Here is a 27,895-nt window from a genome sequence, read left to right on the forward strand (position 1 = left end):
TATCTGCTTTGTCTTCCTTCCTGTATGTATGCCAAGGGCTTGAAGTATGAGGTCACAAATAGAATGTTTGAGGTGTGGCTGAGTGGGATGCTGTGGGATGAGATTCCACGTAGGACAGTTGAGAATGATGTAGCCTGGCCGGTGGGAGCCAGTGGGCTTCCCTGTATCCTGTAACTGACTTATGTAATCTCCTGATGTAATCTGATTAAACCTACTTGAAGATCTCTCCTGGCATCCTGAGTATCCTTTTAACCTGTTGTCCCTACCTAAGGTCACAACAACCTTTGCCAAACAGCCCAACTCAATATGTCCCCAGTTTGCATCAAGGCAAGGTTAGGGTCTTCTATCCCTGGGAGATGCTCTACATCTGGATTGTTCGAATCTAACATTTTATGCGTTCCCACCTCTCCCATTGATTCCCAAAATATTGCTCAAATTCTAAATGTCACACAATCTGACAATGATTCTAATAGCCCCGTTCTGGCCTTGCCAGATCTGGTTTCCAGGCCTTCTGAGCTTAGCGGGGATGGCCCTATTAGATCTTTCTGTCATTCTTTTGACTCAACAGAGAGGGCAGGCCCTTCATCCCTCCACTCAATTGCTCAACATGAATGCTTGGTTCCTGAAAAACTAGCCTTCTCCCACTTGTCATAGCAAAACATAGCCATTATATCAGCCTCCAGAAAAGCTTAGACTAAGAAGCAATATCGCAGCAAATGATTGTTTCCGTCACTGGGCCTTGGAACAAGACCTTAACCCTCTAAAGGCCGCTATTGTTGGCATGTCCTTCATATCTTAACTAGTTTCCACTGGTGTCAAAGTAGACACGTGCAAACATTACTTATCTGCTATCGGTGCTTACCTGAATATAGAACACAAGTCTCTATCCAACAAGGCCATTACACGGCTCTTCGTGGGACTTTTATGTTTACATCCCCCGATTTGCGAAACTCCGCCTCAGTGGGATCTCAACGTGATCTTATCGGCCCTAATGCAAAAACCATTTGAACCGATGGCTTCATGCGAATTGGAATTTCTAACTTGGAAAACTGCTTTTTTAGTAGCCATTATTTACGGCTAGAAGGATTAGTGAGCTCAAGGCTCTCAAAGGAAACATATATAGTGTTACATGAGGACAAAGTTGTTTTACGTACAGTCCCCTCCTTTCTACCCAAGGTGGTCTCTGACTTAAACCAGGAAATATGTCTTCCTGTTTTTCTTCCTAGACCGCACACTTAGGCCGACAAAAAAATTGCATAATGTAGATGTTGTAAGAACTTTAAAATTCTATCTTGAAAGGACCAAATCGTTTAGGAAAGCAGACCAGCTCTTCATTACTCACGGGGGTCCTTCTCCTGGCAATAAGGCAGCTAAAGCTTCCATTGCTAGATGTGTTGTCTCCTGCATCTCCAAGGCTTACGACATGAAATGGCTCTGAACTCTGCAGAGACTTCGGGCTCATTCTACTATAGCCAATGCAGCATCTGTAGCCCTTGCCAGGCATGTTCCTATTGTAGACCTCTGTAAAGAAGCCATCTGGGCTACCCGCTTGCCTTTTGCAAGCACTATGCTCTGGGCTATGGACACATCTTCTAGAAATGATGCAATCTTCTGCCAAAAGGTTCTCCAACTTCCCGTTCATGCTGTCGCCTCCTCCCTTGCGTATTCAAAGGCTTCTTATTCCAATCAGTTGGGAAGGAGGGATAGCCAGGATGACAGAAATTAAAAATTACCTTCATGGTGATTCAGGATCTTAGTCCAGACTCTCCCTCCTTCACAATACCCATCCCCTACAGTATGCATATATGTACAGTACACAGTATGCTTTTTGAAATCAAGTGAGTGTTTAGCAAAAAGACCCTTCCGGGCCTCTACCCCTGTGATTTATTTTTTGCTTAAATTAACAGGCCCCAGCCCTGTTGCGCACCCTCGCCACTCCCTCCCCAGCTCGCTTCCATTTCCCTTTTCCTGACCACCTCCCAGCCCGCCCACTGTCCCTGATTGGTGCTCCATCTAGGTCATAACTTCCCCTGCAGCTAAGGGCCCAAGGCAAAGGGTGGCTCCTGCAGAGGCGGCTCCTGATGGTGTCTGCAGGTGTCATCCGGGGAGGCCAGTGGCCATCAGTCAACCAGCAGCAACTACCAAGGTAGGTGTGGCTAGGTTGTGGGTAGAGCAATCACTCTACCCTGGAATTCCTACCACTTTACAAACTATCAAGCACTGTAAATGCTAGCCTACGTCACACCTTGGGGAACTGTACAGACTGACTTAAATACGCTCACTGCATTGATTCATATCTAGAAAGTGACTACTATGGTAGGACTGTTAAGTTATTTGCCTGTGCCGCTCACTTAGATGCCGTTCTTGCAACACTTTCACTTCTGGAAAGTACACACTGATATTTCTGTAAGTGATTTACCTGCCTAGGCTACTCACCTAGAATTTGCTTGTGCAGGATTGATTTGCATCTAGAAAGTGCCCTCTATGATATTACTGTTTCATTCTACCTGAGTTGTTACCGTTTCACTCTGCCTGTCCCACAGACTTGGAAATCATTCCTGTTAGCCTCATTCCCATCTAGAAGTGCCTTCCGAGATATTACTGTGATTTACTTGTTCCACACACTTGGAAGTTTGCTCTTCCTGCATTCTTTCTCACCTAGAAAGTGACTTAGAAATTGTTCCCGGTAGCTTGATTCGCATCTGGAGGGTGCCCCCTTAGATAGTACTATAATCTATTTGCTTGCGCTGCTCACTTGGAATTGCTCCTCTTGGCTTAATCTGCTTCTAGAAAGTGCCCACTGCGATTGTTGCACTTCTAGACACATTGTGATATTTCTGTGATTTAGTTGCCTCTGCCGCTCACTTGGAGCTCCCTGCTTCTACCCTCTTTGGCCCTCTCCCTCAGCCCTGGTGACCAGAATCTAGACGCAGATTGTACATCTTGGGCCTATACATCTACTGTTGCTAGTTAATCAACCTCTAGGTACTGCACTGACCTCCCCAGGATGGATATCCTCTTGATATACCCCCTCTCCAACCCGATCCTTCGCCTCCCCGCACCATACCCACCCCCCCATGCCTCCCCCTCGCAGAGATTAGTTCCTTGACCTACTATCAGCTAGCAAACCCTCCGGTTTGCCCCTCGACCCCTGCCCAGCCTCTGTCCTGAAAGAAATATTCTTATCTACCTGCCCAGGAGAACATGCAAGAGCCATTCTAAATGAATCCCTCGCCTCTGGCATCTTCCTTGATGCCTTCAAAATAGGGCATGTCAAGACACTTCTAAGAAAGGCATCCTTTTATCCCAAGAATTACAGACCAATCTCTCGCAAAAACGAATTGACAGGACTGCATACTCCCAGCTCAACTCCTTTGTAGAATCCAACTGCCTCCTTGACCCTGCTCAATCGGGCTTCAGACGGCAACATGCAACTGAACCCACTCTGATATCGATCTGGGATGATCTCGATGTCTCTGCAGACTCTGAAGGCTGCACAGCATTGATTCTCCTAGATATCTCTGCAGCCTTTGAAACGGTTAACCACTCAATCCTTCTTCTTGACCGCCTTCACTCCCTAGGAATCCGTTGTACTGCTCTCAAAGGATCGCCTCCTTCCTCTGCAACAGGAAACAATAACCCTCCTCTCCCTTATGTCTCAACTGCTCGCTCGGTCCACACTGGAGTACCCCATGCAATATGCCTGTCTGCTCTCCTGTTCAACTTCTATATGACCACTCTACCAGGAATCATCTGCTTGCACAACATCTCCTGTTACAACTACGCTGACGATACCCAAATTATCCTAAGGATTCACAAGTCGGGCACCAATCCCTTTACCAGCCTTGAAGCCTGTCTCTGCGATATTGATTGTTGGATGACAATAAACCACCTCCTTTTGAACCCTGCTAAAACTGAAATTATGGTGTGCAACAATACTGCCCTTCTACCACATCCGCTTCAGTGGCCCCCGTCCTTCGACCCACCTCCCCTTCACCCGCCTATAGTGAAAAACCTAGGCTGCACTATGGACTCAGACCTGACCCTCTCCCATCAGATCAACGTGTCGAAATGCTGTCACTACCACCTCAAACTTCTCAGACATTTTTCCCTACCTTTCCTACCTGAACAGACTTGCCGCAGTTATGTCTATTGTAATTTCGAGACTGGACTATGCCAACTCCCTAAATGTGGGAGCCCCGGCATACCAACTCAAACTCCAAAGAGCCCAAAAAGCTGCTGCAAAACTGCTCCTTGCCCGGTGTCAGACGACATCTCACCAGCTCTCCAAACCCTCCACTGGCTCCCAGTCAGACGAAGGGACACTTTCAAGACCCTATACATACTTCACCGAGCAGTGCACAAGACCACCCCATTATACCTTAAAGAAAAGATCAAACCAGATCTCCCATCCCGCACCCTAAGATCAAGCACTGCCTTCCTTCTAGTGATTCCAACCTCTAACTCGGTCAGGATCGGAGGATCTGCATTCTTCACCCTGTCCCCAACTCTGTGGAACTCGCTTCCCCCTCATATTCAACACACCCAAGACTATGACGTTCAGCAAAGCTCTAAAAACGTGGCTCTTTCCGTAACACCAACCACGACAATCTGAAGCGACAACCTTAGCAACCCATTGACTAATGCTCAATGATATCCCAAACAATGTCCTCACTGAATACGCGTATTAATTCGCTATTAAGCAACTGCATGCCTGAAATGCGTAATATTCTCCTTAGACAGTAACTCCACACAAACGCACTCCTTCCCTATCCTTACAACCATTAGAGTACAGCGAAACCCCTCAATCAATTCGGCTTAGCTGTTCGCATACGAAAATTACCCCATGAACACCTCATCATTCTAATTAAACGCAGCTATATCCCATGACAAACTGGCCTAGCTGCACACGTCCTACCAATGATATATAGAGCGCTACATAAATGCCAAATAACATTCTTAAATTCTACCGCCATCAGCGGAACCACAGGAAATGATGGGTGTGGAACGTTGATGACGTGAGGCTAAGGTGTGGGCCCAGCACATGGAGGGACGCGCGCGTGACGTAGGCCCTTCCCCAACTCTTAAAGTACAGCTATCTTTAACAGACAGCTTTTCTGCCCCGCCTGCGGATGCAGGCGTTCCCAACCAGTTGCGACGGAGGGAGAGCCTGGCCTTATAGAGAAACTAAATCACCGTGAAGGTAATTTTTCAAATTCTACATTCTGATTTTATGCAGTATCTTTTGAACACATTTCCAGCATGCTGCAAGAGCAGCCCTTACCAGCAAGTTTTGAAAGGGGATGTGCCAGTCTTGAGTACCTGAATAACCTCACCATACACAAAGATGATCATTGGCTCCTTGCCTACCCCAGCACCCACATTCAAAACTGAAAATCTCAATCCCATTGTATCTGAATTGGGAAGGTAACTGCCACACTAGAAGAAATGCGAAGAAACTAAACCAGCATTTTCCTGTTAAGCCCCTGTTGGAACAGCACATTCTCAGCCTACCCCCACACTCTTAAACTTCAGAAAAATAATTCTACTCTTCAAGCAAAATTTGCCAATCACTGATTGCAGACAACCATGTACCCCTCATGTACCTATTATATACTCAGAATCTCCTGTGATGCTTCCATTCAGATGAACAGAACTCATTTTCATCATGTATCCTCTTCTGAGCTGGGCACCTGCAACTCGCTTGTGTGCACATCTATGATGGAGAACCTTGAAGAATGTTCTTACCTGAAGCTACTGTTTTCCATTTATGCATCTGTCCTAGAACAACCTGCCAATCGCTGCTCTCGAGTGAAGCATGATTATGCACTGCCACAATCTGAGATTGCCTCCTGTGGTTGTGCTTAAGGCCCATGCACTGCAGGTTGGAGTGCAAAGTGATGCAGATGCTACAATTTCCTCCAACTTTACAAACGTATCTAATTTATGAAGAAAAACTAAAGTTAAAGGTAGTTAACTTAATCTTGATCCCTGATTGAGGTCCGACTTGTTTTGGCTGAACAAGAGCAAAATATTTCTTCCAAAGCAGTCTTTTTACCTCCTTTTGTGATGTCAGTTCTGTTTTTGTATCTTTAAAGGTGGTCAAGGTCTCTCGTGGCATTCAATCCATGCTCATATTGAGCATCTGTTTAAACCCATGTGCTCCATTTCCAACTGCAAGCATATTTCCATGCCATATCAGAATGCTGAAATAGTAGTTGCCCTAAAAGCTAATGGAAAGGCAGGCCCAAAAAGTGACTTATCCAGTGCTCCTGTTGGCACATACTGTCATTTGCAGATCCGAGGGGTATAAAGTAATGGCTGCTACATTTTGAGCCCTATCAGCACAGAAATAAGTAGATTGCTTTTGCAGGATTGTGAAGCAGTTGGCAGTGATTGAGGCTTACCTAGTTTTCCTTTCATGCTGGTGTAGTTTTAAGCGATCTTGATGTTTTGTGTGATGTGCCGTTAACTTGCTTAACCTAATTTTCAGTTTACCCATGAGTGAGCAAACCAGAACATTTAGATGGAGATGTTGAGGTTTCTTTTCAAAATCTAAAGTAGACTACACTGGAAAATATGCACATTTTAATGTCCCCTATATCATGGCTCTCGTTACAGGGTGCAGAGGCAGCAAATGTGACTGGGCCTGGTGGCGTGCCAGTCAAGGGTAGCAGATATGCACCAAATCGTCGCCGCTTTCGTCGCAGATTTTTCCAGCCCAGATTGGACCAGCAGGGGGAGTCTGGCGGGGAAGGGGCCCCTTCCGAGCAGGTCAGTGAGGGTGAGCGTACTGAAGACTCCTCGCCTCAGCAGCAGAGACCCCAGCGGAGACGTCCACCACCATTCTTCTACCGCCGTCGGTTTGTGCGGTGTCCACGCCCACAAAACAGGCAACCGCAACAACCGGCATCATCGGAGGTAAGACTACTTATCATTCAAGGTTGTTTCTGGAAGGACTAAACTGTTATTACTGTGATATGACTGCTACAATGGTATAAATCATGTCCACGTTTGTAATTCATTACAACACCTAGTACGTAAACACTACATAATGGCACAGGAAGATGCATTTTATAATCATTCAGCATCTGACATTGTGTATTTACAGCGCATGCATAATCATTTTTCTGATGCTTGTAAATCTGCTTAGAATCACATGTGCAAATAGTCTGACATCTAGTGGTAATCGCAGAGTATTCGATCTTTTTTCGAAGATCGAAAATGGATGTTGACCTAGGCGTGTCTGTAACACTATCCCTAACGTGACGTGTAGTGTACTCAAAATCCGTTGTGCGTCTAGGTCCTCAGATTGTTTTTCTTTTTCTGCCATTCTTATTGGTCACTTTCATGCAGAGCGCGTATTGACGAGATTTATTGCGGTTTGCATCTTTGGCGCATCCATCGACTTCTTTGACTATTCCGTTTGCCGTTCTGTGAATCTTTGTGTGAAAACTACATCTCAACGGCTGTCATCAGCCTTTGCATTCAGGCTTCGGCCTTACAGTAGGGAGAGTGGGGGCCCGTTTTCTCAAAACCTCTTTAGAGAATGCCTTTTCTTTCCTTTCTCTCCTCTACTTTTACTGGTCTGGCTGCTCCTTTTCCACTTTACAATGGAGATGACTTCATTTGAAAGTTGTCCTTCCTGTAACCGAACGTTTCCATGGAAAGGCACTTATAGGGAGTGTAATAATGGTCTACCTTGTGACCATGATTAGCAGCGTTGCAAGGCCTGTTGACTCGTTAGGCCCAAGACGCTTAAAGAAAGGCACACAAAGCGGTTGGCGGCCTATGCTGTGCAGCCAGTCATTCTCCCACCGGCACCATTGCCTCAGACGAAGATTCCTGTAGCAGCCCTAGCTCTGTATCAGAGATCCAAGAAATTGTGGAGTCGGGCGACTCCCACATTCCCGTCTCCAGCCCCACTAGGCATGCCAAACGCAATTGCTATGGGGAAATCCTACTCTGGCGACAAGGGCACATGCTTCCCAAGAATAAGCACACAACCCCTCAGCATCCTTTAGAAACGTTGAAAAAGCCTTCGGGACCGACAAGGCTATTGAAAGGTTTGACAGAGCCTGGTGAACCTAAGGGTGCAGGAACTGCTGCTCCTCTGCGGTTGGTAAATGGCCCCACATCTTGTGTTACACAGGGTGCCTCTCCTAATGTTTCGACACATTTTTCTGTTGTGTAGAAACACGCTTCATTAATAAACTCAAAATTATGGAGAATTCTAAGGCCCCTTCTCATGGTTCTAGACCTCACGACTCCATCTGTTCCCTTGGGTATACACAGGCTTCCTCTCCTTTGTCAGTCCCTACAAGATCCCAGAGACCGAGCGCCTTCCGAGTTAGCTTTTCCAGTTCCAAAACATTCAATTCCTGGTCTAGAGAAGGGTTTCAACACTGCATGGAGAAAGTATTTGAATTTATTGGGTTCTCAAATTCTTAAACGGTCCCATTCCTTAGAAGGCCCTACCTAGGCCCTCTAATTCTCCTAGGCTTCACTCCCCTGTGGCGCACAAAGCTCCTCGTGGACTAAAATTGCCTAATCACTCAAACATTTTTCAGGATGATCCGTATGATGAGGCCGATGTCTGTCGAATTGTGATGATGGCTCCCAAGACCCTATCTCTCACCACCCATATGCTTGGATTCCTACAGATGACCTGGGGGAATTGGCCTACTACCCCTGCTTATGAGGCAGAGACTGATTGTCTTTTTGGATGCCTCTGCTGTATCCCAACCCAGGGGCGCTTCCCCTATTGATGAAATGCTTTTCAATACTATTCTTTAGAAAGCAGCAGACCATTTTAAGATTGCCACTTAGGAGGTGGTTCCTGACTTACTTCGTAGAGGACATCCTCAAGGAAAAACTTCCAGTCAGCTAGGCTATCCCGCTTCTTAACGCCATTAAAAAGCATTTTCCTTCCTACTTGTTTGCTCACTCCTTTACTTGGGCGGTGAATACACGTGTCAAAGATGTTTTGCCCCCACGTCGTCTGATCCACTTTATATCTGGGGGTAATTCCGTCCTGGACTCCCTGGTAATTAGCACGACTAGAAAACATGCAGGAGTGCTCCGGTCTTCGACTGCCTCTCACCCTGATAATGACTGCAAGAAACTATGCCTTGTGCAAAAGATTCACTTAAGTGGCCTACAATTACCTGTATTGCTAATGCCACTCTCCTTGCTAGCTTCAGTGATGCCGAATGGAACATGGTACTAGAGGGTCTGCACAAATGTGACTGAAAGAACAAGTTGCAACTACTTGCAATTGTGCATGAAGGACATCAGGTCTCACAGAACTTCTTAAACACGCTGGACAATGTGGAACCCCTGGTTAGTGTGTCTGAGGGTACTCTTTTAAAATGCCATGCATGGCTTAAAAATTCTGTGTTTAAACCAGAGACACAGGCCTCGCACATCAACAAATCTATTGAGGATTCGGCACTTTGGCAAAGCGGTGGACGACTCACTTGAGACTGCAAAGAAAGAGCATGAGACGTTATAATCTCTTAATCAGATCTCTAGCAGGCTGCATTAGCAACACGGGGCCTCATTACAGGTTTGGTGGTAGATTTGCCGGTAAAACCGGCAGGCTGCTGCCAAACTTGCAAAATATTCTGACACCCGTGAATGGGCAATTGCCGGGTCATTACGGCCCTGCTGGACCCGGTAATTGCCCATTTGCGGGCGGCGGAATTAAATGCTCCCCATTCGAACCCCATAGGGCTCAATGGGGAGGTCGGATGCACCGGCACCATTCGTGAATGGTGCCGGTGTATCCGACATGCTCTGCTTGCGGCTGCTGGTATTCCCGCCAGGTCACACCTGGGGGGAGCGGGAAGGCACCCACGAGCAGAACTCTTAGTTTGCCGGGCCAGAAAACTTGTAATGAGGCCCAGGGTGTTCAATAGATGCCAGTCCTTTCACAGGCAATCGTTTCCCTCCACCACTGTGTGCCTATGGTACAGGTAGCTCATCCTGGTATTATAGCCAAGGAACATCTGGCACTTATCAAAGCCCTCAACGGCACGTATTTCGGCATGCGAAAGCAAGGGAAAGAAAAGCAGCAGGCAAAGGCTCCTCTGCCCTTGCAAGCTAATGAATCTGATTCAGACTCCTCCCATGCCGCTCTAGTAGGACGGTTCACATGCTTCACCCCCGCATGGGAGGGGATACCCTCAGACCAGTAGGTGCTCGAGACTGTAGGCGATGGTTATTGTATAGAGTTTCTTCATCCGCCTTGATACCCGCCAAAGAACAGAAGACTGTCTCCAGATTATCTCATCATCCTTCTCAAAGTGGAGACTCTGCTGCAAAAAGGAGCAATCAAACTTGTCCCCGATCAGCTAAATGAGGTTTCTTTTTCAATATACGCCTTGTACCCAAAAAGGATCTAACCATGCGCCCTGTATTAGACCTGTGCCCTGGGAACAAGTATGTCAAGCCTCAAAAGTTCAAGATGACAACTCTGCAAGAGGTAATTCGCTTGCTTGAAGCAAGGAATTACATGGCCAGCTTGGACATGAAAGATGCATACTTCCATATATCGATGTTGCTAGCACACAGGAAGTAACTAACTAAGGTTCACGATAGAGAACACTCACTATCCGTTCAAAGTTCTCTCAGCATTACCTCAGCCCCAAGGATGTTTACCAAGATACTGGCAGTGGCGGCAGCTTAACCGAGGAGACGGTCTGTTCTGGTGTACCTTTATGTAGACAACTGGCTCATAACTGAGACACACATCAAGGGTGCCTAGAGAACACCCAAGTTTATAGACCTTTTTCAACCTGGGGTTCTCCATCAAAAAGTAGTCTTGTTCCCATCAAAGTCAAACCATTTCTGGGGGCCCTAATTCGAACTGAAGACTGGCTCGTCGTCCCCTCCAACGAGGGGGTCCAAAAATGTTTCAGGTAGTCGGATAACCGTACGGAAAGCGATGAGGTGGTTGGGAATTATGGCATCCTGCATTTTCCTGGTTCCACACACCCGTCTGTGCATGCGTCCTATGCAGGAGTGGCTCTCTAGCCAATGGTGTGAAGCAAGCAGTCAGTGGGACGATCTAGTGGTTGCCTCGACAGCCCTTGTTCTGTCTCTGCAGTGGTGGTTGAAGGAGAACCTTCTAAAGGGAATATCTTCAACACCCCTGCAGTAGAAGCCACTCACCACAGATACATCCCTGTCAGGATGGGGAGCACACAGTCTACACCAGACGGCACATGGTCACAATCAGCGAACAAACATATCAGCCTGTTGGAGCTACTTGTTGTATTCAAAGCCTGTCGGACACAACTGCAAGGGAATACCATTCTGACCCTTACCGACGGCACCACAGACATGTATTACTTGAACAGGCAGGGAGGCAATCACTCACCAGGGCTTTTTCCAACTGTGTCTGAGCATTTGAAAATGAGCACTCAAACACGTTCCTCCTGTTACATGTTCCAGGGGAACACAATATTCTGGTAGATGTGCTAAGCAGAGATGTGCAGCTACCCGTAGAACACGTGTGGTGCTTCCACGTACACATTTTACACAACGTCTTTGCAAGACTGGAGAATGCACCATGCCCAGACTACACCTCCAGGTATCCCCAAAGACATTCCAAGTGAGACGGTCTCTCGATCACATGGTCAGTGAAATTTGCCTAAGCTTTTCTCCAGTTCCTCTGCTCAACCGGATAATTTACAAGATGCACCAGGGACAAGTTACACTAATCCCGAGGGCACCAATGTGGGCGCAACAGCCGTGGTTCTGGCCTCTCATGAGAATGTCCCTTTGCCCTCTGGTGAAACTGCCTTGCCTGTAAAACATGCTGTCCCAATATCGGGAGAGCACCCTGCACCCTTGCCCTCAAAAACTACATGACATCATGGCTTCTGAGGTCATAGATTTCGGGCATCTCCAGCTCCCTCAGTGGTGTATGGACATTCTTAGAGAGGCACAAAAACCTAATACTGGGCACTGTTCCAATATTTGGAAACGTTTTGGCATTTGTAGTACTTGCAACATCAACCCCATTGACTACACACCCACACACATGGTCCTTTATCCAACTCACCTCTTGGACACAGTACTAGTTTTTAACTCACTAAAGGTCCACCTTGCTTCCCTTTCTGCTTACACCACATCTCAAAGCAAGGTTTTCTGGTAGAAAGTCTCTATAATGAAGAATTTCATGTAAGGGGTAAGAAGACTTCACCCTCCTGTTTCTAACCCAACTCCTGGAATGGATTTGAATGTCCTAACTAGGTTTATGGGCTCTCCTTTTGAGCCAATACACAAGGATAGTTTTGAGGTTCTCACCTATATAAGGCAGCTTTTATGGTGGCTATAACCTCTATTAGGAGAACTAGTGAACTGCAGGCCCTCTGAGTTCAAGACCAATGTGTTACTATTCACCAGGACAAAGACTTTGCGCGAACACCGACACTTTGCACCTAAATTCATTTCCAAGTTCCATGTAAACAAGTCCATTGCACTGCTTCCAACTTTCAACATCCCACTAACTCAGCTGAACGAAACCTCTATACACTAGATGTTCGTGGAACAGTGGTGTTTTACCTTGATAAGATCAATTATTTGTCTTGCTGCTAGTACAGAAGGGGACCCTGTCTAAGTGATTGTGGGTAATAAAATCTAGGGCGACTCGCGCAAGTCAGACCGCTGGATTCCCACGGGTGTCCTCATTTCAGAAAAGCATGGATTTCCCGGTTTTCCTTGGTGGCTTTGACACCCTAGATCCAAATCTGTTGGTTGTCCGCATGAGCAAAGTTCCTGCAAATCTGCTGTTCCTCTTCTGCTCAATCTTGGACTGTACGGCTTATCTGCAGATCCAAGACTACCTGCAATCCAATACACTTCTAGGACTCAGACAATTAGGCTTCCGTCCAAACTGCCCTCATCGACCTGAAAACCCATATTGAGGCCCTGAAAGACAATGGAAAGCTAGCCCTCCTTTTACTATTAGATCTTTCGGCAGCCTTTGACCTGTTGAACCATCAAATTCTCTGTCGGCACCTTAAATTAGCTGCCCACTTTTCGGACAATGCCACCACTTGGATTAGATCCTTCATGGCCAACAGATCTACGAGGGTCTTCTCCCGCTCCGCTGCTGCCGAACCATCTCCAGGAACATGTGGGGTCCTCCAAGGATCTTGCGTTTCACCCACTTTACGTGTTCACGAAACTGCTCTTCGATATTCTTGACACTAACTACACAGATGACACCCAGATACTCATCCCTATTACTGGAGACACCTAGCTGATACCAAAGTTTTAAACAAGGTTTATCTAGTCATCCAGGCGTGGATGGCACAGCATGAGCTCTGTCTAAATGATAAGACAGAGCTTCTCATCCTGGGCTCTCATCGCAGACTCGGCAAACTAGACCCTATTTTCAAATCCTTTATCGATGGCAACACTTAAGTCTCTAACGATGGCAAACTTTAGGCATCTAATCTCGATTCCACCCAATCTCTTTCTAGACAAACTAATGCCATCATCTCAGCAGCTACCTACACGTGCAACCTTATCACAGCATGCCGTCCTTTCCTGTCCTCCAGTTGCACCATCCCTGCCAGAACCCTTGTCCTGTCCAAATTGGACTATTGCAATGCTGTATTTAGGAACGAGTCAACGTAATCTCAATAAGCTACAGGTCATCCAAAATAATGCCATTAGGGCTGCATTAAACATTCCTAGGAACCAGCATATATCGGACACTAGACATAGCCTACATTGGCTTCCTCTAACATTGTTTCCCTCAAAACCATGGCCCTCACGCATAAATGTCTGGCCAATCATGCTCCAGCTATATAGCCAACCGTTTTACCTCACACACCACCAGTCGCCCTCAGAGCAGCCCAAGCGCACTGCCTCTCTATACCTAGGTTTAAACTTCCGACAGTGGGTGCTGCCAATTTCCCTGTCATGGCTGCCAAACTTTGGAACTCGACCCCCCCCCCCCCACCACCCCCACTTGGAGCTGAACTTCCTTCCACGCCTTCAAGAGTAAAGCCAAGCTGTGGCTCCTGGCCCAAGACGCCCTCAACCACGGCCCACCCTTCCAACGGTAAACTCTTCTTCTGTGATCCTCCTTACTTACCCTGCACTCTTGTAAATAGTGTATAGTATTCTGTAAGCATAATGTATTGTATATTCTGTAATTATTGCTCTATTTTACCTATGTCGTACTGTATATTCTGTAACTTGCAAAATGGAGGTGAAAACTAACAAACCACAATTGGAAATTATTAACATTTATTGGAACCCTGCCACCTCCACACTTCAGCATTTTCTTGCGGAACTGGATGCCATATTAACTAAGGTGAAGACCAAACGGGGGGGGGGGGGAATATACATTCTCTTAGCAGGGGACTTTAATACAGACTGCTCCAGTAATCTTTGTGGTAAGCTTTCACAAAAGAAGTAAACTCTCAAGAGGAAAACTGATTAGACTTCCTGGCCTCATGGGATTTAGAGAGCATACAGGGGAAGCCTAGGGAAGGTGGAAACATCGAGACCACTTGGCGCCGAGGGAATTCAGCATCTACCTTGGACTTTCTTTGTTTCATCCGAATTGTCTTGCCTCCAATCAAGTTTGTCAATAAACCATGAAGGTGGGAGTGATCATTCTAGGTTGGAATTTGCCTTTCAAGATCTACAAAACTCTAGAAGCATGAAATTGGGGCAAGAAGTGGAAGGCTGCAAGGAAAAGCTGAGTGTCAAAGGTATAAGCAAGGAGGGAAAACCCTAAACAAAAAACTGGGAGAAATCTCGAACTTAGCATGGAAGGAGGAACTCCACCCAGAGAAAATCGGGAAATGTATCTGGTTTATTCATCCACCAAGCAAGATTGGGCCAGTCCCGAAGCAAGACCATCTCCATATCTTCAACAAAGAAACCCAACAGAAAAAAAGACAACATATGCGCAATTTTAAAAAAATCAGTTAAGTCCATCCTTTTCTATGAGCTAAAAAAAGCAAAACAAGCTTACAGAAATTGGTCAAGAAACCAGAGGTTCCAAAGAATGCAAGAAGATGGTGAACAAATGTTGCGTCTGTTAAATGCTAATAACTCTAGGAACTTCTGGGTGGTGGTGGGTCATTTAGAAACAGGTTTTAACAGCTCTCTGTGTAATTTAGTCACAGAAGAAAAGTGGGTGGAATATCTTTCTGAAAATTTTAAATCTCGAGGGTCCCCTCAATTTTGTTGTACTATGGATCCCCCTTGGTCTCCGTTTTGATGAAAGTGACATCTTTGAACTAATAACCAAGTCCTCCCGGTGTAAAGCCGCAGGGCCAAACGGGCTAACCTACCAGGTTCTGGGAAATAACCCAAAATTATGGGCAGAGATTTTAAATCGTATTTCAAGAAATACTGAAGACCCGCACTTTCCCACCTTCGTAGAAGAATGCACTTGTCATTCCATTTTTCAAAGGGGGCGATCAGCTTAGTCCAGAAAACGATCATCCCATCACCCTCCTTGATATTGACAGCAAACTCTTTATGCAGCTCTACTCTTGAGAGAGCTCACATACTGGGTGGAGTCAAGGCTGATCCTTTCATGCCATCAAACAGGATTCAGGAAGGGATTGTCCACCAGTTTAAATGGCTTAATCCTAAACTTGGTGAGTGAAAAGATTAAGGGGAAATCGGACCTACCTCTCTATGGGGCTTGGGTAGACTTATCCAAGGCGTTTGATCATGTGGACAGATCTTTGCTTTGGAGAACTATATAGCTGGGTATTCCGCATCCCCTTTTAGCAATGTTAATTGAGCTGCATAGAAATACAACCTTAAGAGTGCGGCTGGATGAAAAAGGTAATCTTTCTGATCTAATCCAGGTCCTTAGAGGGGTTAGACAAGGTTGTATGGGTGCTCCGCTGTTTAACCTTTTTCTCTAAGATTTGGGAAACTTTGTCCTCTGCAGCGTTGGCCAGTCCAGCGATAAATGGAAGAAGGCTGCACTGGTTGGCCTACGCTAATGACATTGTATTATTGGTTAGGTCTGCAGTGGGCCTTCAACGCCTCCTGGACAAGCTTGGGGAGTACGCCAGTCTCAATGGGATTACAATTAACTCAAAATCCTGATCTTCAAACACCCAAAGACGAAAATCGGCTGTGGAAATTGGTTTTTGGACAGGAAGGCTATCCCCCGCGTGGAAGAACTGACTTACCGGGGTTATAAGATCTATGCGTGCCCTGCAAACAACGAAGTAAACACAGCTATGTTGGAGACTGTCGCTCAAATGAAAAAGCTGAATGCAAAATACTGCACATTTTCAATTTCACCTTTAATCAAGTTAAATGTGGCCAAAGCAGTCCCAGTTCTATTATACGGCTTAGAAGCAAAACCACTCTTATGGCACACAAATTGGAACAGATTTGAGGGTTCACGTTAGAAAAAAAACCTTGGCTCTGCCAATCTGTACCTCAATTGAGAGCCTGCGCTTTGAACTGGGCTTAGTCTCATTAGGGTGTCGTGCAGACTGGAAATTAATTTCATTGTTTCATGAAATTATCATTGGCAAGAAAGATTCCCTTTTCCACGAGGTAAATGAGCGCCTCAAAAACTCAAGATCCCAGGTCCTTTGTGGCTTGGAGAAGAGAATAAAAGGAATATTAAACAGGCTTGAGCTGAGTTTGGAAATGGTTGTCAAATCCTGGTAAAGTGAAAAAATCACTAGAAACATGGGACTGGATAGACACAATTGCCAGTGTAAGATCTATCAATCCTGCGAACCTTTTGTTGAAGGTGGAAAAAAAGGTGGGCTCTCTCCCTCTATCTTCGAAAGTTCCCAGATAAATCAGCAAGAAGCAACTTTCTGAGGCTCAGATTAAATGTGGCACGTACTGGGTAAAATACTGGCAAAAAGAAACCAGGCAAGAAAACTCTGAACAATGAGTAAACAATAAAACATTTATTAATTGGGTTGCGAAGGCACCTGGAAAACAAGATTGTTGCTTTTCTGAAGATTTGTGTTCAAGGAGGCAAGGAGGAGAGTCTTATCTCAGTTTTTTTGGGACAGATTGATTGCTGGACAAGAGATTGTTAACAACTATAGTACAAGTCTTAAAAATAAGTTCTGTCATAACCTAAAAGGTCAATAGTACCTTAAAGACTGTTTTAGACCCCTGTTCCCTGTGGTAATTCTTGGTTTTCTTATTTTTTCTTTTTGTTTTGATGTCTTGTTTTTATGTTTTAATGTAGCTACCTTTTCATATTTCTATTTTTGTAAAGGTTTTCTTTAATAAACCAAAACAAATAAAGTATATTCTGTAACTATTGTGTCCATCATAGTTATACTTGTGTTCCTTAGTTACTGTTGTAATCATGTGCGCTATAACAAATAGTGAAATGTGTGAAAATTGTGTTTTTCTTTAGCCAAATTTTGGACTATGCCGGGGGTTGTGGGTAACAAATTATGGGCCGATTTGCTCAAGTCAGAGGGTGTCCTCTTTTTCAGAAATGCATGGGTTCCCTGTTTTCCTTGACAGCTTGGACCCCCTAGGCCCAAATCTGTAGGTTGTCCGCATGAGCAAAAATCCTGAAAATCTGCTGTGCTGAAAGGCTTGGGTTTACCAATTTGTTTTTCCTACAAAGCAGCCAACTTCCTCTATTTAGTGCCAACATGACTTCCCCACTACGCGTTCCCACCCATACAACACACAGCCAGAGTCCCTCCCACCACAGTAACCATCCTCCCCCCTACATTACAGTGCATATAACTACTTGCATAAGTGAGCGGAAGCTTTCGAATGGCAACAACTGCAAAGGAAACAAGAATTTCAATCTGTACTCACCACCAATACTACATGCAAACTTTGAGGCTATCTGGAAACTTTTCGATTCTTTCTACCAGATACATGGCACATACCAGTCATCTACCACCATGGAAGGGTCAACTGCACACGGATGGGGGAAAAAGACCAATGGACTTATGGAAACTCGCACCACTACGTAAACATTGTGCAGATGGCATATTGATAAACTGCACTCCCAGGGGAACAGCACTGTTCAGCTTGTCTGGGGGCAATTTGTGGGCTGCCCCTGGGCACCACAATACATCCCCCAAGCACCCACTCCCACTGAAACTCCTGCCCCAGTTCCCACTCACACCTCTAGCAATCCCCACCCCCCCTGCGTAATATACAATGTTGAAATAACCCAAATTCCATACTTGCATCACAAAGGAGAAGCTTGAACTGTACAAGACCTGTAAAGGGAAAAAGAAACATATAAATTAACTGTCAGCCCAGCCAAAAACCAACCCACCCAGACAGGCCCCCAATGGCTGGGGCAGTAGGTTTTGGGCACCGTGGGGGCAGATTGGCACACTAATGTGCCCATCTGTGCCAAGGGAAGTTGGGTAAACAAAAGAAAACAATGAAAATGTTGGGATGAATTTTAGGGGGGCTGAGGGGCACCAATCTGCCCCATGGGGGCCCTAACCTGCAGGCCCCATCCTTTGGAGGGCCTGCCCGCACTTTCCTGGTGCCCTACCAAAATGAATGGGGGGAGGGGCACCTCATATACTCCTTCATGGGGGCAGAAATCTGCCCCCAGGGAGGGCTACAAGGGTGCCCCCTTTCCAGTTGGGGTGGGGGGGGGGAGAAGAGGGCCACCTCCCTTTCATGTAAAAAAAAAAAAATACCCTGGTAGCCCCCCACCCTCATCTCCATTTGCTTTTTTTTGTTTTTGTATCCCCTTCCCTGGGGGCAGATGATCACCCATCTGCCCCAGGGGTCGCCATAGTTGTGGGCCCATGCTTTGGGGCCTACGGGGGTAGTGTGGGGGGGCTGCTTACCTAGTAAGCAGCCCCTCCTCCCCAGCATCACAAACAGATCCTGATGGTCTAGTGGCATTGCTAACCACGCATTGAGCGCTCTGCGCCCGATCCGCGACCAGCATTGCTTTCACAAAAGGTGTCGTTGGAAAGGGGAGAATCTCCCCTTTCCAGTGACAGCTCCCTCGATCTCCAGCTGGAAATATTGCCAGAGATGGAGAGGGAGCAGGGTGCTTACCTTCTCTCCACCGCAGTGAAAATACTTTGTTGCATGGCCGACATGAAACTGAAGGTAATCCAACCCCCTCACTTTTGGCACTTAGGAGGTTAAACACGCCATAATCACTGTTTCAAATCTTTATAAATCCATGTGCTCATTGCCACAAATGACTGTAAATACTTACACACTAGCTAACATCTTGTAACATCTTCAATAGGTTGCAGTCAAACCTCAATTATAAACCTACCAGGCAGGTAGAGGGTTTATCTAACCCACCTAAATTGGGTCTTGTGGGTGAACAAACCGATGCATCAGTGACTGTGCGGTGACCAGTGCCATCATTATATTGGGTACATTTTTCTTTGGTTAACGCACATTGCATTATCTAAATTGAGTATGTTTCATTCAAGAGGCACATACCGGATTGCTTAGGGATAAGCAATCCTTATATTGGGTAAATGGTCAGTGGTCCAATATTCCATTTATTCTCTGTACACATACATTGCTACAAAATGTTATTCCAGTAGCTCAATAGTGACACAAAATAAACTTAATTGTAACTTGGTCAACACAACTATTAGTCCAGTACTAGTTAGAGGAAAACCCCCATCTCATGGTCAGAGTTCAACACGCACTGTTCTATGCTTGCAGATTAGCCTGGCCGATCTGCGAAGCTCTTTTTGTCTATCACCACCTCTTGGGTGGTTTGCTACAGACCTTAGGCCAACAAACCTAATGCCATCCTTATCCATTTGGTGATGTAGCTTCCAATGCACTGCTAGGGGTAACCTATTCTCTTTCTGCAGTGTATTAATATGTTCTGAATCCAAGTTCATGGATGGTACTACCTATGTAGAGCATTCCACACAGGCAATCACTGCATACAGCACGAACTTGGTCTTGCAATTAATGAATTCAGAACTCGTAATTCCTCAATGTTAATCTTCAGTTTTACATTCAAGTGTGTATCGACATGCTACATGGTCCACATTTGTAAAAACCATTCAATCCTTGGTTCAACCATGTACCAATTTTGGTTATCGGTTGCATAAACTAAGGACAGAGTTGCAACGTCTGTGCTCTACTGTATACTATCAAACAAGGATTTCACAGAGTTAATATAAGTTTTATATTAGATGTGAGTTGAGACAATAGGGATTCTAACACCGTTTGGATCAACCACTCAAGAAGGCTGGCTGTGGGAGTAGGTTTACACGCATATTTGTTGCCTTATATCTCAGACATATTGATTTAGGAATTGCTTTTTTAGAGGTTATATCAATGTAATTTAGGGCATCAGTGGACACATTGATTCACAGTGGTTGTGTAGTGCTGAGTGCCATTTAATAGAATGTCCTTTCGACCACACAGTTGTCACAATATACTGAATTTGTGAGAATTGTGATGCAATATAAATGATTGTACTTTTCTGTTCCTTTTCTTTTTCTCCTTACTAATTTGCCCCCCGCCCCCTTGTTTGTAACACGTCACTGAACCACTGGATGGTTGGTAATATTTTTACTTCTATAATCTGTAATATTCATGTGATGTTTGTCTTAATTATTTATAATTGGATATTATCTAATGGTATGTACCAGCCCTGACTAAGACCTGAATTTGAGGAGGTTGAAACACGTGTTGGCGAGACAAGCACATTATGAAAAGATTATACTGTATTAAAAATCAAGACTGATAAACTAAGACTTTACTTTTTATATTTGTTCCAGAATTTGAGTGGTAGGCGCAGTGGATAGACCCTCAATCCTCTAAAGTTTTTTTGCAAGGCCCAATGGAATTTTGAGCCTTTGGGGTTTTGTCGGTGCAGATATACCACACCCATTTGAAGGGATAGTACCCTGATTATAATAGTGTTGAATCTATCAATTAGCATCTTGCGCAGAAGAGTAAGAATCCAACGTTCTTTTCTATGTACAGGAGAAATTATAGCTTTCATTGCAATTGTTCCTCTTCTGTTTGCAAAGCAGCTCCTGGAGTTCTGTTCACTTTCACTAAACATTACTGCCTACGTACACAAGACTGATTCTCAGGTGGGTCAGGCTTAGCTGCCATTCCTTCAAACATCCCACCACTATCTCTTGGTACTGTTCGCTAATCTATGCTCAGCATGTAATTCTAAGCAGATGCACGAGCATCAGAAGACCTACATCACTATTGGCTTATTTCAGGTGCTTGTATCTGCTTAGATTAACATGCGCCTCCTCTCTTGGAGTTGAAGGAACATGGACATCTTGCTCCTTTTCTTCTGTACTCACGCATTCTCTTCGGGCTATTGTGTGGCAAAATAAAAACAAACCGGGGACCTCAACGTGTGAGGGATGGTCAGGGTTCCCCACCATTCACCTAGGACAGAATCAGGCGGTCTAAGGCTGGGGCTGGAAGGAAGTAGTGAGTTTTTCATTTTAGTTTGGGAATTGCAGGGTGGTGTACAGAATTTTTCCCTTAAATTTTGAAAGTGAGCGTCCCCTAAAAAGGCATTTAAAACTCCACAATGAGTCGATGGACACTCCCCAGGTGGGAATGAGACCAAGTGCAGGTGAAGTAAAAAATTAAAAGTTGATCTAAATCAATAGAGGGCAAGCGGAGAACTCTGCCAAACATCGGCAAACATTCACATTTATTACAAAGTTCCATCATAGATGACGTAAGCTATAGGGGGCACATAAATTGTGGGGATTGGGTGGTGAAGACTAGACACTATGTAATCCTTGAGCCCGGTGCTCCAGGATTGGCGGGGGTCCACGTGGTGCCTGTGTGATGCTTGCAGGTCAGCTGGGCTCATCGGGGAGGTGCTCTGGTCCGATGATGGCTGATGCATCTAGACTATTCTAACATTTGCCCTTGCGGCCACACATACTCATTGAGTGTTAATTGTAAATCACTACGCCCAGTAAATCCTACAAATCGTATTCTAACATCACAAGAACAAATGACACGTAACTTGAAGGCGAGAATTTCATCATTTTGGAGACAAATTAGTATGCATGGGGTGAGCAATAGGTGAGCAGCTTTAATGGGTTTGGGTCACTTGTAAGGGGGCACATTCCAGGAATACATCTGTTACTTTCCTTACGTTAGATAAGACATCTTTATAGTATGTTAGTATAAGCGTGAATATATGGCCATCATCGTCGGTCGAGGGTGGGGTGAACTGGACTGCTTTCCAGTCAGAGGGCACATGTTATACATCAGAGAGGCGGTGGGATGAGCAGGGCCTGGGGGCCCAGGAGGGCGAATACCTAGTGCTGACTCCAGAGGGGAGGTGAGAGGTTACAATCATAGCATCGCTAGTAGGCCCAAAGCTTCACATCTCAGCCTGGCCAGAGGGGTAGAAGGGTGGGGGGCTGGTATGCTGCGCTGCTACAGATGGGAGAAGAGGCCCTATATTGCTGGCCGTGCCTTGTTTAGTTGGGCAGGGAACACGCGCACACATGGAGCATATGAATGAGGTAGGAACAGGTTAGTTTTTGTGTAAATACAACAGGGTGTTCAATGCACCACTTATAACATGGGTTACATGATTCAATTCTCAGCAAATATATACATGTACACGATTGAGAAAAGTACTCTATATATACTGTACCACATACCATAAAAAGGTCCTACATTTGGCCATACTGATGGGTCATGCAGAAAATTATATATGTTTAGAAAATCATTGAGTACATATTGGTGTTAAACATTGCCTTGTGCAGTCTACAGCAACCAGTGCGATTTGATCAAGGGCGAGGATCTTAAAGATACAAGTCATGGCGTCTGTATGCAGATGGGGGGATAAGTGAGGGTCTCCTTGTTTCATTATTTGCAATTAATCTAGTGGTGTATAACAGAACTGAATTTATAGTTTAAGAGGGATTATCTGTGAGAGTGAAACAGGGTGGCACATGGGTTTGGCATGTGTCTGGCACCTCAAACGGGGAACAGGGTTGGGGGGTTATCCTCTGCATATATCAAAAATGTGGGGTCTGCAAGGGGACATGACAGGTTTTATGGAGTTAGCTTGTTTTTCTCAAACCCCAGCTTGAGCCCGGTCATCTGCAGGTCAATGATGGACTGCGAAAGGTGAAAGTGTTTGTCATTTAACTTGCTCGCACCTAATCTCCCGTGAGAACGAGCCTGCAGCAGGGCCGCCGAGGGGAGGAGGGCGAGGGAAGCGCTGGGCTTGTGTGCGCAGTCATGAGGGGAGAGCTGAAGCCCTGCAGACTGCTTGTGCCATTGAGGCCTAAATTGTCATGTTCAAAATGGAATCTGAGTGTACCACAAAATGGAGTCTGGTACCATCCTACTAGATGAGCATTGTAGCCACATGTGTTGGCCCGCAGTCATCCTGCATCCCTGGCCACAGGCGCATGGGTGGCTGCTGGACGAGCCATAGTCTGAATGCTTGATGAGATGGAATGGATGGGAGGGGGGGGGGAGGGCAGTGAAGACCTTTTTACTCATATACACTTTGCAGGAAGCTAGTGTTACCCAAGGCAAGATGAGACTGAGAATCGGCATTATTTGGCCTTTGGGAATTGTGAGGTAGCTTGTAATCTTATCAGATTCTAAACTGCCCTTCATTCAACCTTGCTCCAAAGCATGTCAAAGCAGTTTGAGCTCCTGATAAAATTACTATAGAAAGCAACATTAAGAGTTATTTCAGTCATCAACCAGTGGTCAGAATTTGAGCTTAGAGACATACCAAGGAACTTCGCTTCAAGAAAAACGTCTGTTGTGAGCAAAGCAGAGGACGAAAGTCAAGCCAGCAGCTGTCATGACCAATCTTCAATTCGACAGAGGAGCTACTGAGCCTCACAGACCCACCAAGGTGTAGCGCACTCAACTAACTAAATTTCCAGCTGAGCTTGTGACACCCTAGGGGGAAAGGGGAAGTTGATCAAATAAAAATCTCAGACACAGGATCGAGATTCATACAACATTAAACTTCTCATCCTGAAGTATTTTCCCAAAACACAATTGATCAGTTACCTGAAATATCCTCTGCAACTGCTTAGGGGATTTATGTTCTTGTATTATCTTGTCTTGCTCATGACACTTCAAATGTTCAGTTTAATCTAAAGTAAATGTGTGTAGAAACTATTAGATCTAATTTTGCCTAACTACTCATAATTAAAGTGTGTACCCTTTTATTCCCAGCAAGTCATTGTTCTGGTCAGCAGATGAAACACTTGGATTATTTTGAACTGTTGCTGAAAGAAAGAGTTAAGTATGTGCCCAAACTGAAGGTTTCTGCTTGCACTGAAAAAATAGTGTTCAATGAGGACTGTGGCAAACTACCCTTTTAAACACATCTGCCACTTAATAAGAGATCCTTATAAATGCCCACAAAGGATTAACCGGCACTGGAATTAGTGTCCATACATGTCGGTAGCAGAAGAACATTGGATTCTCAGCTCAGTCACTGAAATAGACTTAACCTTATTTTAGCACACACTGAGTTAAGTGGGCACTAGAAAATGTCCTCACTTCTGCGTGTAAACTGGGCTTCAATAAAGTTGTCTGTTGAAGAAAAGAAAACTCTCTGCAGTTTCACTCAGTGGCCATGCATAACATGCCTTTCTAAATAAGGAAACTGTTGCTGTTTTATAATGTAACTGCTTTTGACAGCAGTAATCCTGTAACCGCGTCTTTAAAAAGTGAGTTATATATTACAAAAGCAAAAGGTATTGTCAATTTCACTTCATAGTCGCTGTGCTAGCCGGAACCAAAAAATAATGGATCATAACACTGACAGAAAAAATAAAAGCGCAATGCTTACCTTGTTGAAGGAAGGAAACCCGGGAGGAATTTCCACCCTCACGTCAGAAACCACAAAGCAATTGAAGTATCCGTGGCCCGGAATCCTCACCTCCGTTGGGTTATGAAGAAAGCAACGCAGCAGCTGAATTTCCTCATGAAACGGGAGCAACGAAAAAAGAACTAGCAAAGAAAGTTTCCATGCAATCCTCTCAATAAAAACACGCGCACAAGAAAGTCAAAACATGAACCCCTTAGGAACCAGAATTTCCAATTAGTCTTTATCAAGGCAAACGGAAAGTTTAACAAATGTGGAAGAGCTGAATTTGTAAGTCAGACAAAATGTACTTGGCTCTGAAGAGGAAGTTCTTGAAATATGATTTAATCTTATTTTCTTTAATGAAGTCTTTTCTTCATAGGATGAAACTTGTCTTTTCAGGTTTCTTCAAGATACTGATGGTTTCACTAGAAAACCTAGGCCCAAAACTCAGGGGCAAACAAACATGACCTGCATTCTTGAAATCTAAAATGAAAGGCAGTTCAGAATGTTTAGCCCAGTCCTTTGTTCTCCCATCCACCAATCACGACTCCTGTTCCTTTCCTCCATCTTGGCTTGGGCTCCCACCAGCATTCTGAAAACTAAAGTTAAGGCCCAAACCAACTACTAGGAAACTTCACTGATTGGCAAATAATAAAATATGTTGGTAATCTCCCCAGAGGCCTGAATTATGTTGGTTATTTAGACGGGGACCTGACGGCAGCAGCAACACTAAGTGCGAAGTGTATTTTTTCCAAAGGTTAAGTTTGTAAAGTGAAACTAATGTTATTGTATAATCTACTGTTAAAGTGGCAGATAAAAACTTGAGCGTTGGAAAGATCGTTTTTTCTGTAATTAGTTGGCAAGAGAAGTTGACCGGAGCATTGTTTGAAGTCAGACAAGGAATATGTAAGGGCGCATTTAAAGATTTCATAAGTAGAGACTCTAAGATATTAATACCCTATAGGCACATCGTACAAGACTGATGGCTAAAGCCTGTAGCACAAGTAACCGTACCAACCAACGTGCAGGAGCCGGCGTTGTATTTAAATAGGTGTGAAACTTGCACGTTCTTCGTGAAGCCCTTTTTCGATTCAATGACCTTACCAGTGTCAATTACGAGACGCACGTCGTACGCAGATGTTGCATTCTGAAGAGAAAAGACATTGTTTACCATGACCCATGCTGCTAAGCAGCGCATGAGCCCAAAGGATATTACTGTTTTTAAAAAGCTTTTTTTCGGCGTAGTTCAGACTCGAAAGACATCAAGAGAAGGCGCAGATCACAAGCTGAAGAGTTCAAAAGTGAGTTAGTTGGAGAAAGACTAACAATTATACCTACTTAAAAAAGTTAGTTTTTTTTTAGTTATAATGTTCACGGGAAAGCTAAAAGATGAGAAGGTATTCGAAGGCAAGGTTTCTGGTTTGAAGACTTTAGAGTAATTAAAGCAAGAAGTTGAGAGGAGCGTTGTTCAAAGATGTTGGCAGAAACCGTTAAATTCTAAAAGTGCATTTCAGCAATAAAGCAAAGTCTACTGGTACTGAAAGGGTTTTCAAAGTCAATTCAAGCTGTAGTTAGTAAGGTAGTGGTGACACAATTGTTAATGATTCTGTGTTCATTTTCTAGGTCAGCAATAGCCCATTCAAAGATTATTCTAGGAGACTAGAACGATTTGAGGCGAACAGTTATTTTATCCACTTCCCTTTTCCCCTTGGGTTTGCCAGCTCAGCAATTGTTCTTTAGTCATTGTTTGGCGCGCAGGCTTAGGGGGTGGTTTGGTGGACTAGTCTACACTACTTGTAGCACTCTAGCGGTCTGTGGAGGACTCATTAGGGTATAGTATACATACATCAACTGATTATCTACACATATAGGCAGACTGTCCCGTCTAGAAGAACACCCTGTCCCTCAATGTTGTTGCTCACCCTAGAAATCGGGTGTTGCACCGCCTATCTAATGGGGATAGGGTAGAGAGAGACTCCCTATTATGAAATGTTTCACTAAAAAGCCAGATATTAGTCACACAAAATGTATATATTTTAGGCATTCTACATTAGATAATGTCTAATTCGAAGGGATTGTGTCCTCCGACGTATTCCTTATCTTTGATAATACGTTTCCAGCTTGCTGGCCTCGGAAATGTTTTCTGTAGAGGGCGCTGCGCGTCGACGTCCGCCGAGTCGATGTCCCTCGACGGCCACCGTACCGGCGCTGACGTTACCATGCCCATAAATAGCCACGCGCTGCGTCCGTTGCTCAGTTCCATTTTTCCGCGCTTCGTGGGGCCTCGGAACGTCGTTGTTCAGTCAGGATAACCCTCTATCTACTCGAATAAATACCAACTCGTTCTCGATGGCATCTTCATCTGAACCAACAACGCTGCGATCCGGCTTCAAGAAATGTCTAACGGATCCACACAGGATCTGCTTGGGAGCTGAGCACCATTGTTTGGAGTGTGAGGACTGCATGTCCATGACGGCGAAAGCCTTGAAGGAGTGCAAGGGGAAGCTCGAGAGAGGTAAGTCAGTCAAAACCTCCTCGAAGGTTTCTTCGGCTGAGTCAAGGCATTCGTCTCCTCACCGCCAAACATTCCCATTCTAGATCTCGAAGTAGCTCCCATCATTCGTCGAGATCAAGACACTCAAAAAAGAGACGCCGAAGATCCCCTTCCTCTTCTGTTTCCCCAGAAAGGGTCTCCTGTCCCACAAAACACTGCTCTCAGGCTGAGTGGGAGGAATTCAGAAAGAAAATGTTAAGCGTCTTCGAGAAAGCGCCCTCGACCCCCTCTAAGACAGCTGAGGGTGATACCCTGGCTGAAAAACCCAAAAAATCAAAAAGCCGCGAGTCGCTGCACCCGGTGAAACATTCCACCAGAGAGCGCCACAAGCCATCGGGTAAGAAGGCACCATCTTCGACGCATGGATTGGCGCCATCAACGCCATTGTCGAAGGGTTCTTCGACGCGTCGATCGGTTGATCCAAGGGCCTCCGGCTCGACCGTCGTCGACATCCTTGAGTAGGATCCCTTCTTCGAGACCTCTTCGAGTCTTCTCGACGCAGTTTTCGGCGCCTTCGAAGCCGG

The 27,895-nt window shown here is 45.1% G+C and overlaps 1 protein-coding gene across 2 annotated transcripts in view; it reads left to right on the top strand.

Annotated features, from left to right (window-relative positions):
• The window catches only part of YBX2 (Y-box binding protein 2), an 889,269-nt gene that overhangs the window by 185,958 nt on the left and 675,416 nt on the right, over nt 1-27,895 (top strand). For both annotated transcript variants that reach the window (XM_069645782.1, XM_069645789.1), the window contains exon 5: nt 6,622-6,921. In XM_069645782.1, the coding sequence (XP_069501883.1) occupies nt 6,622-6,921 (300 nt within the window). The remainder of the gene's footprint in view (nt 1-6,621; nt 6,922-27,895) is intronic.

Source organism: Ambystoma mexicanum, chromosome 1p (genome assembly GCF_040938575.1).
Source record: "Ambystoma mexicanum isolate Mex_15411 chromosome 1p, UKY_AmexF1_1, whole genome shotgun sequence".
In the NCBI taxonomy this organism is placed as follows: Eukaryota; Metazoa; Chordata; class Amphibia; order Caudata; family Ambystomatidae; genus Ambystoma; species Ambystoma mexicanum.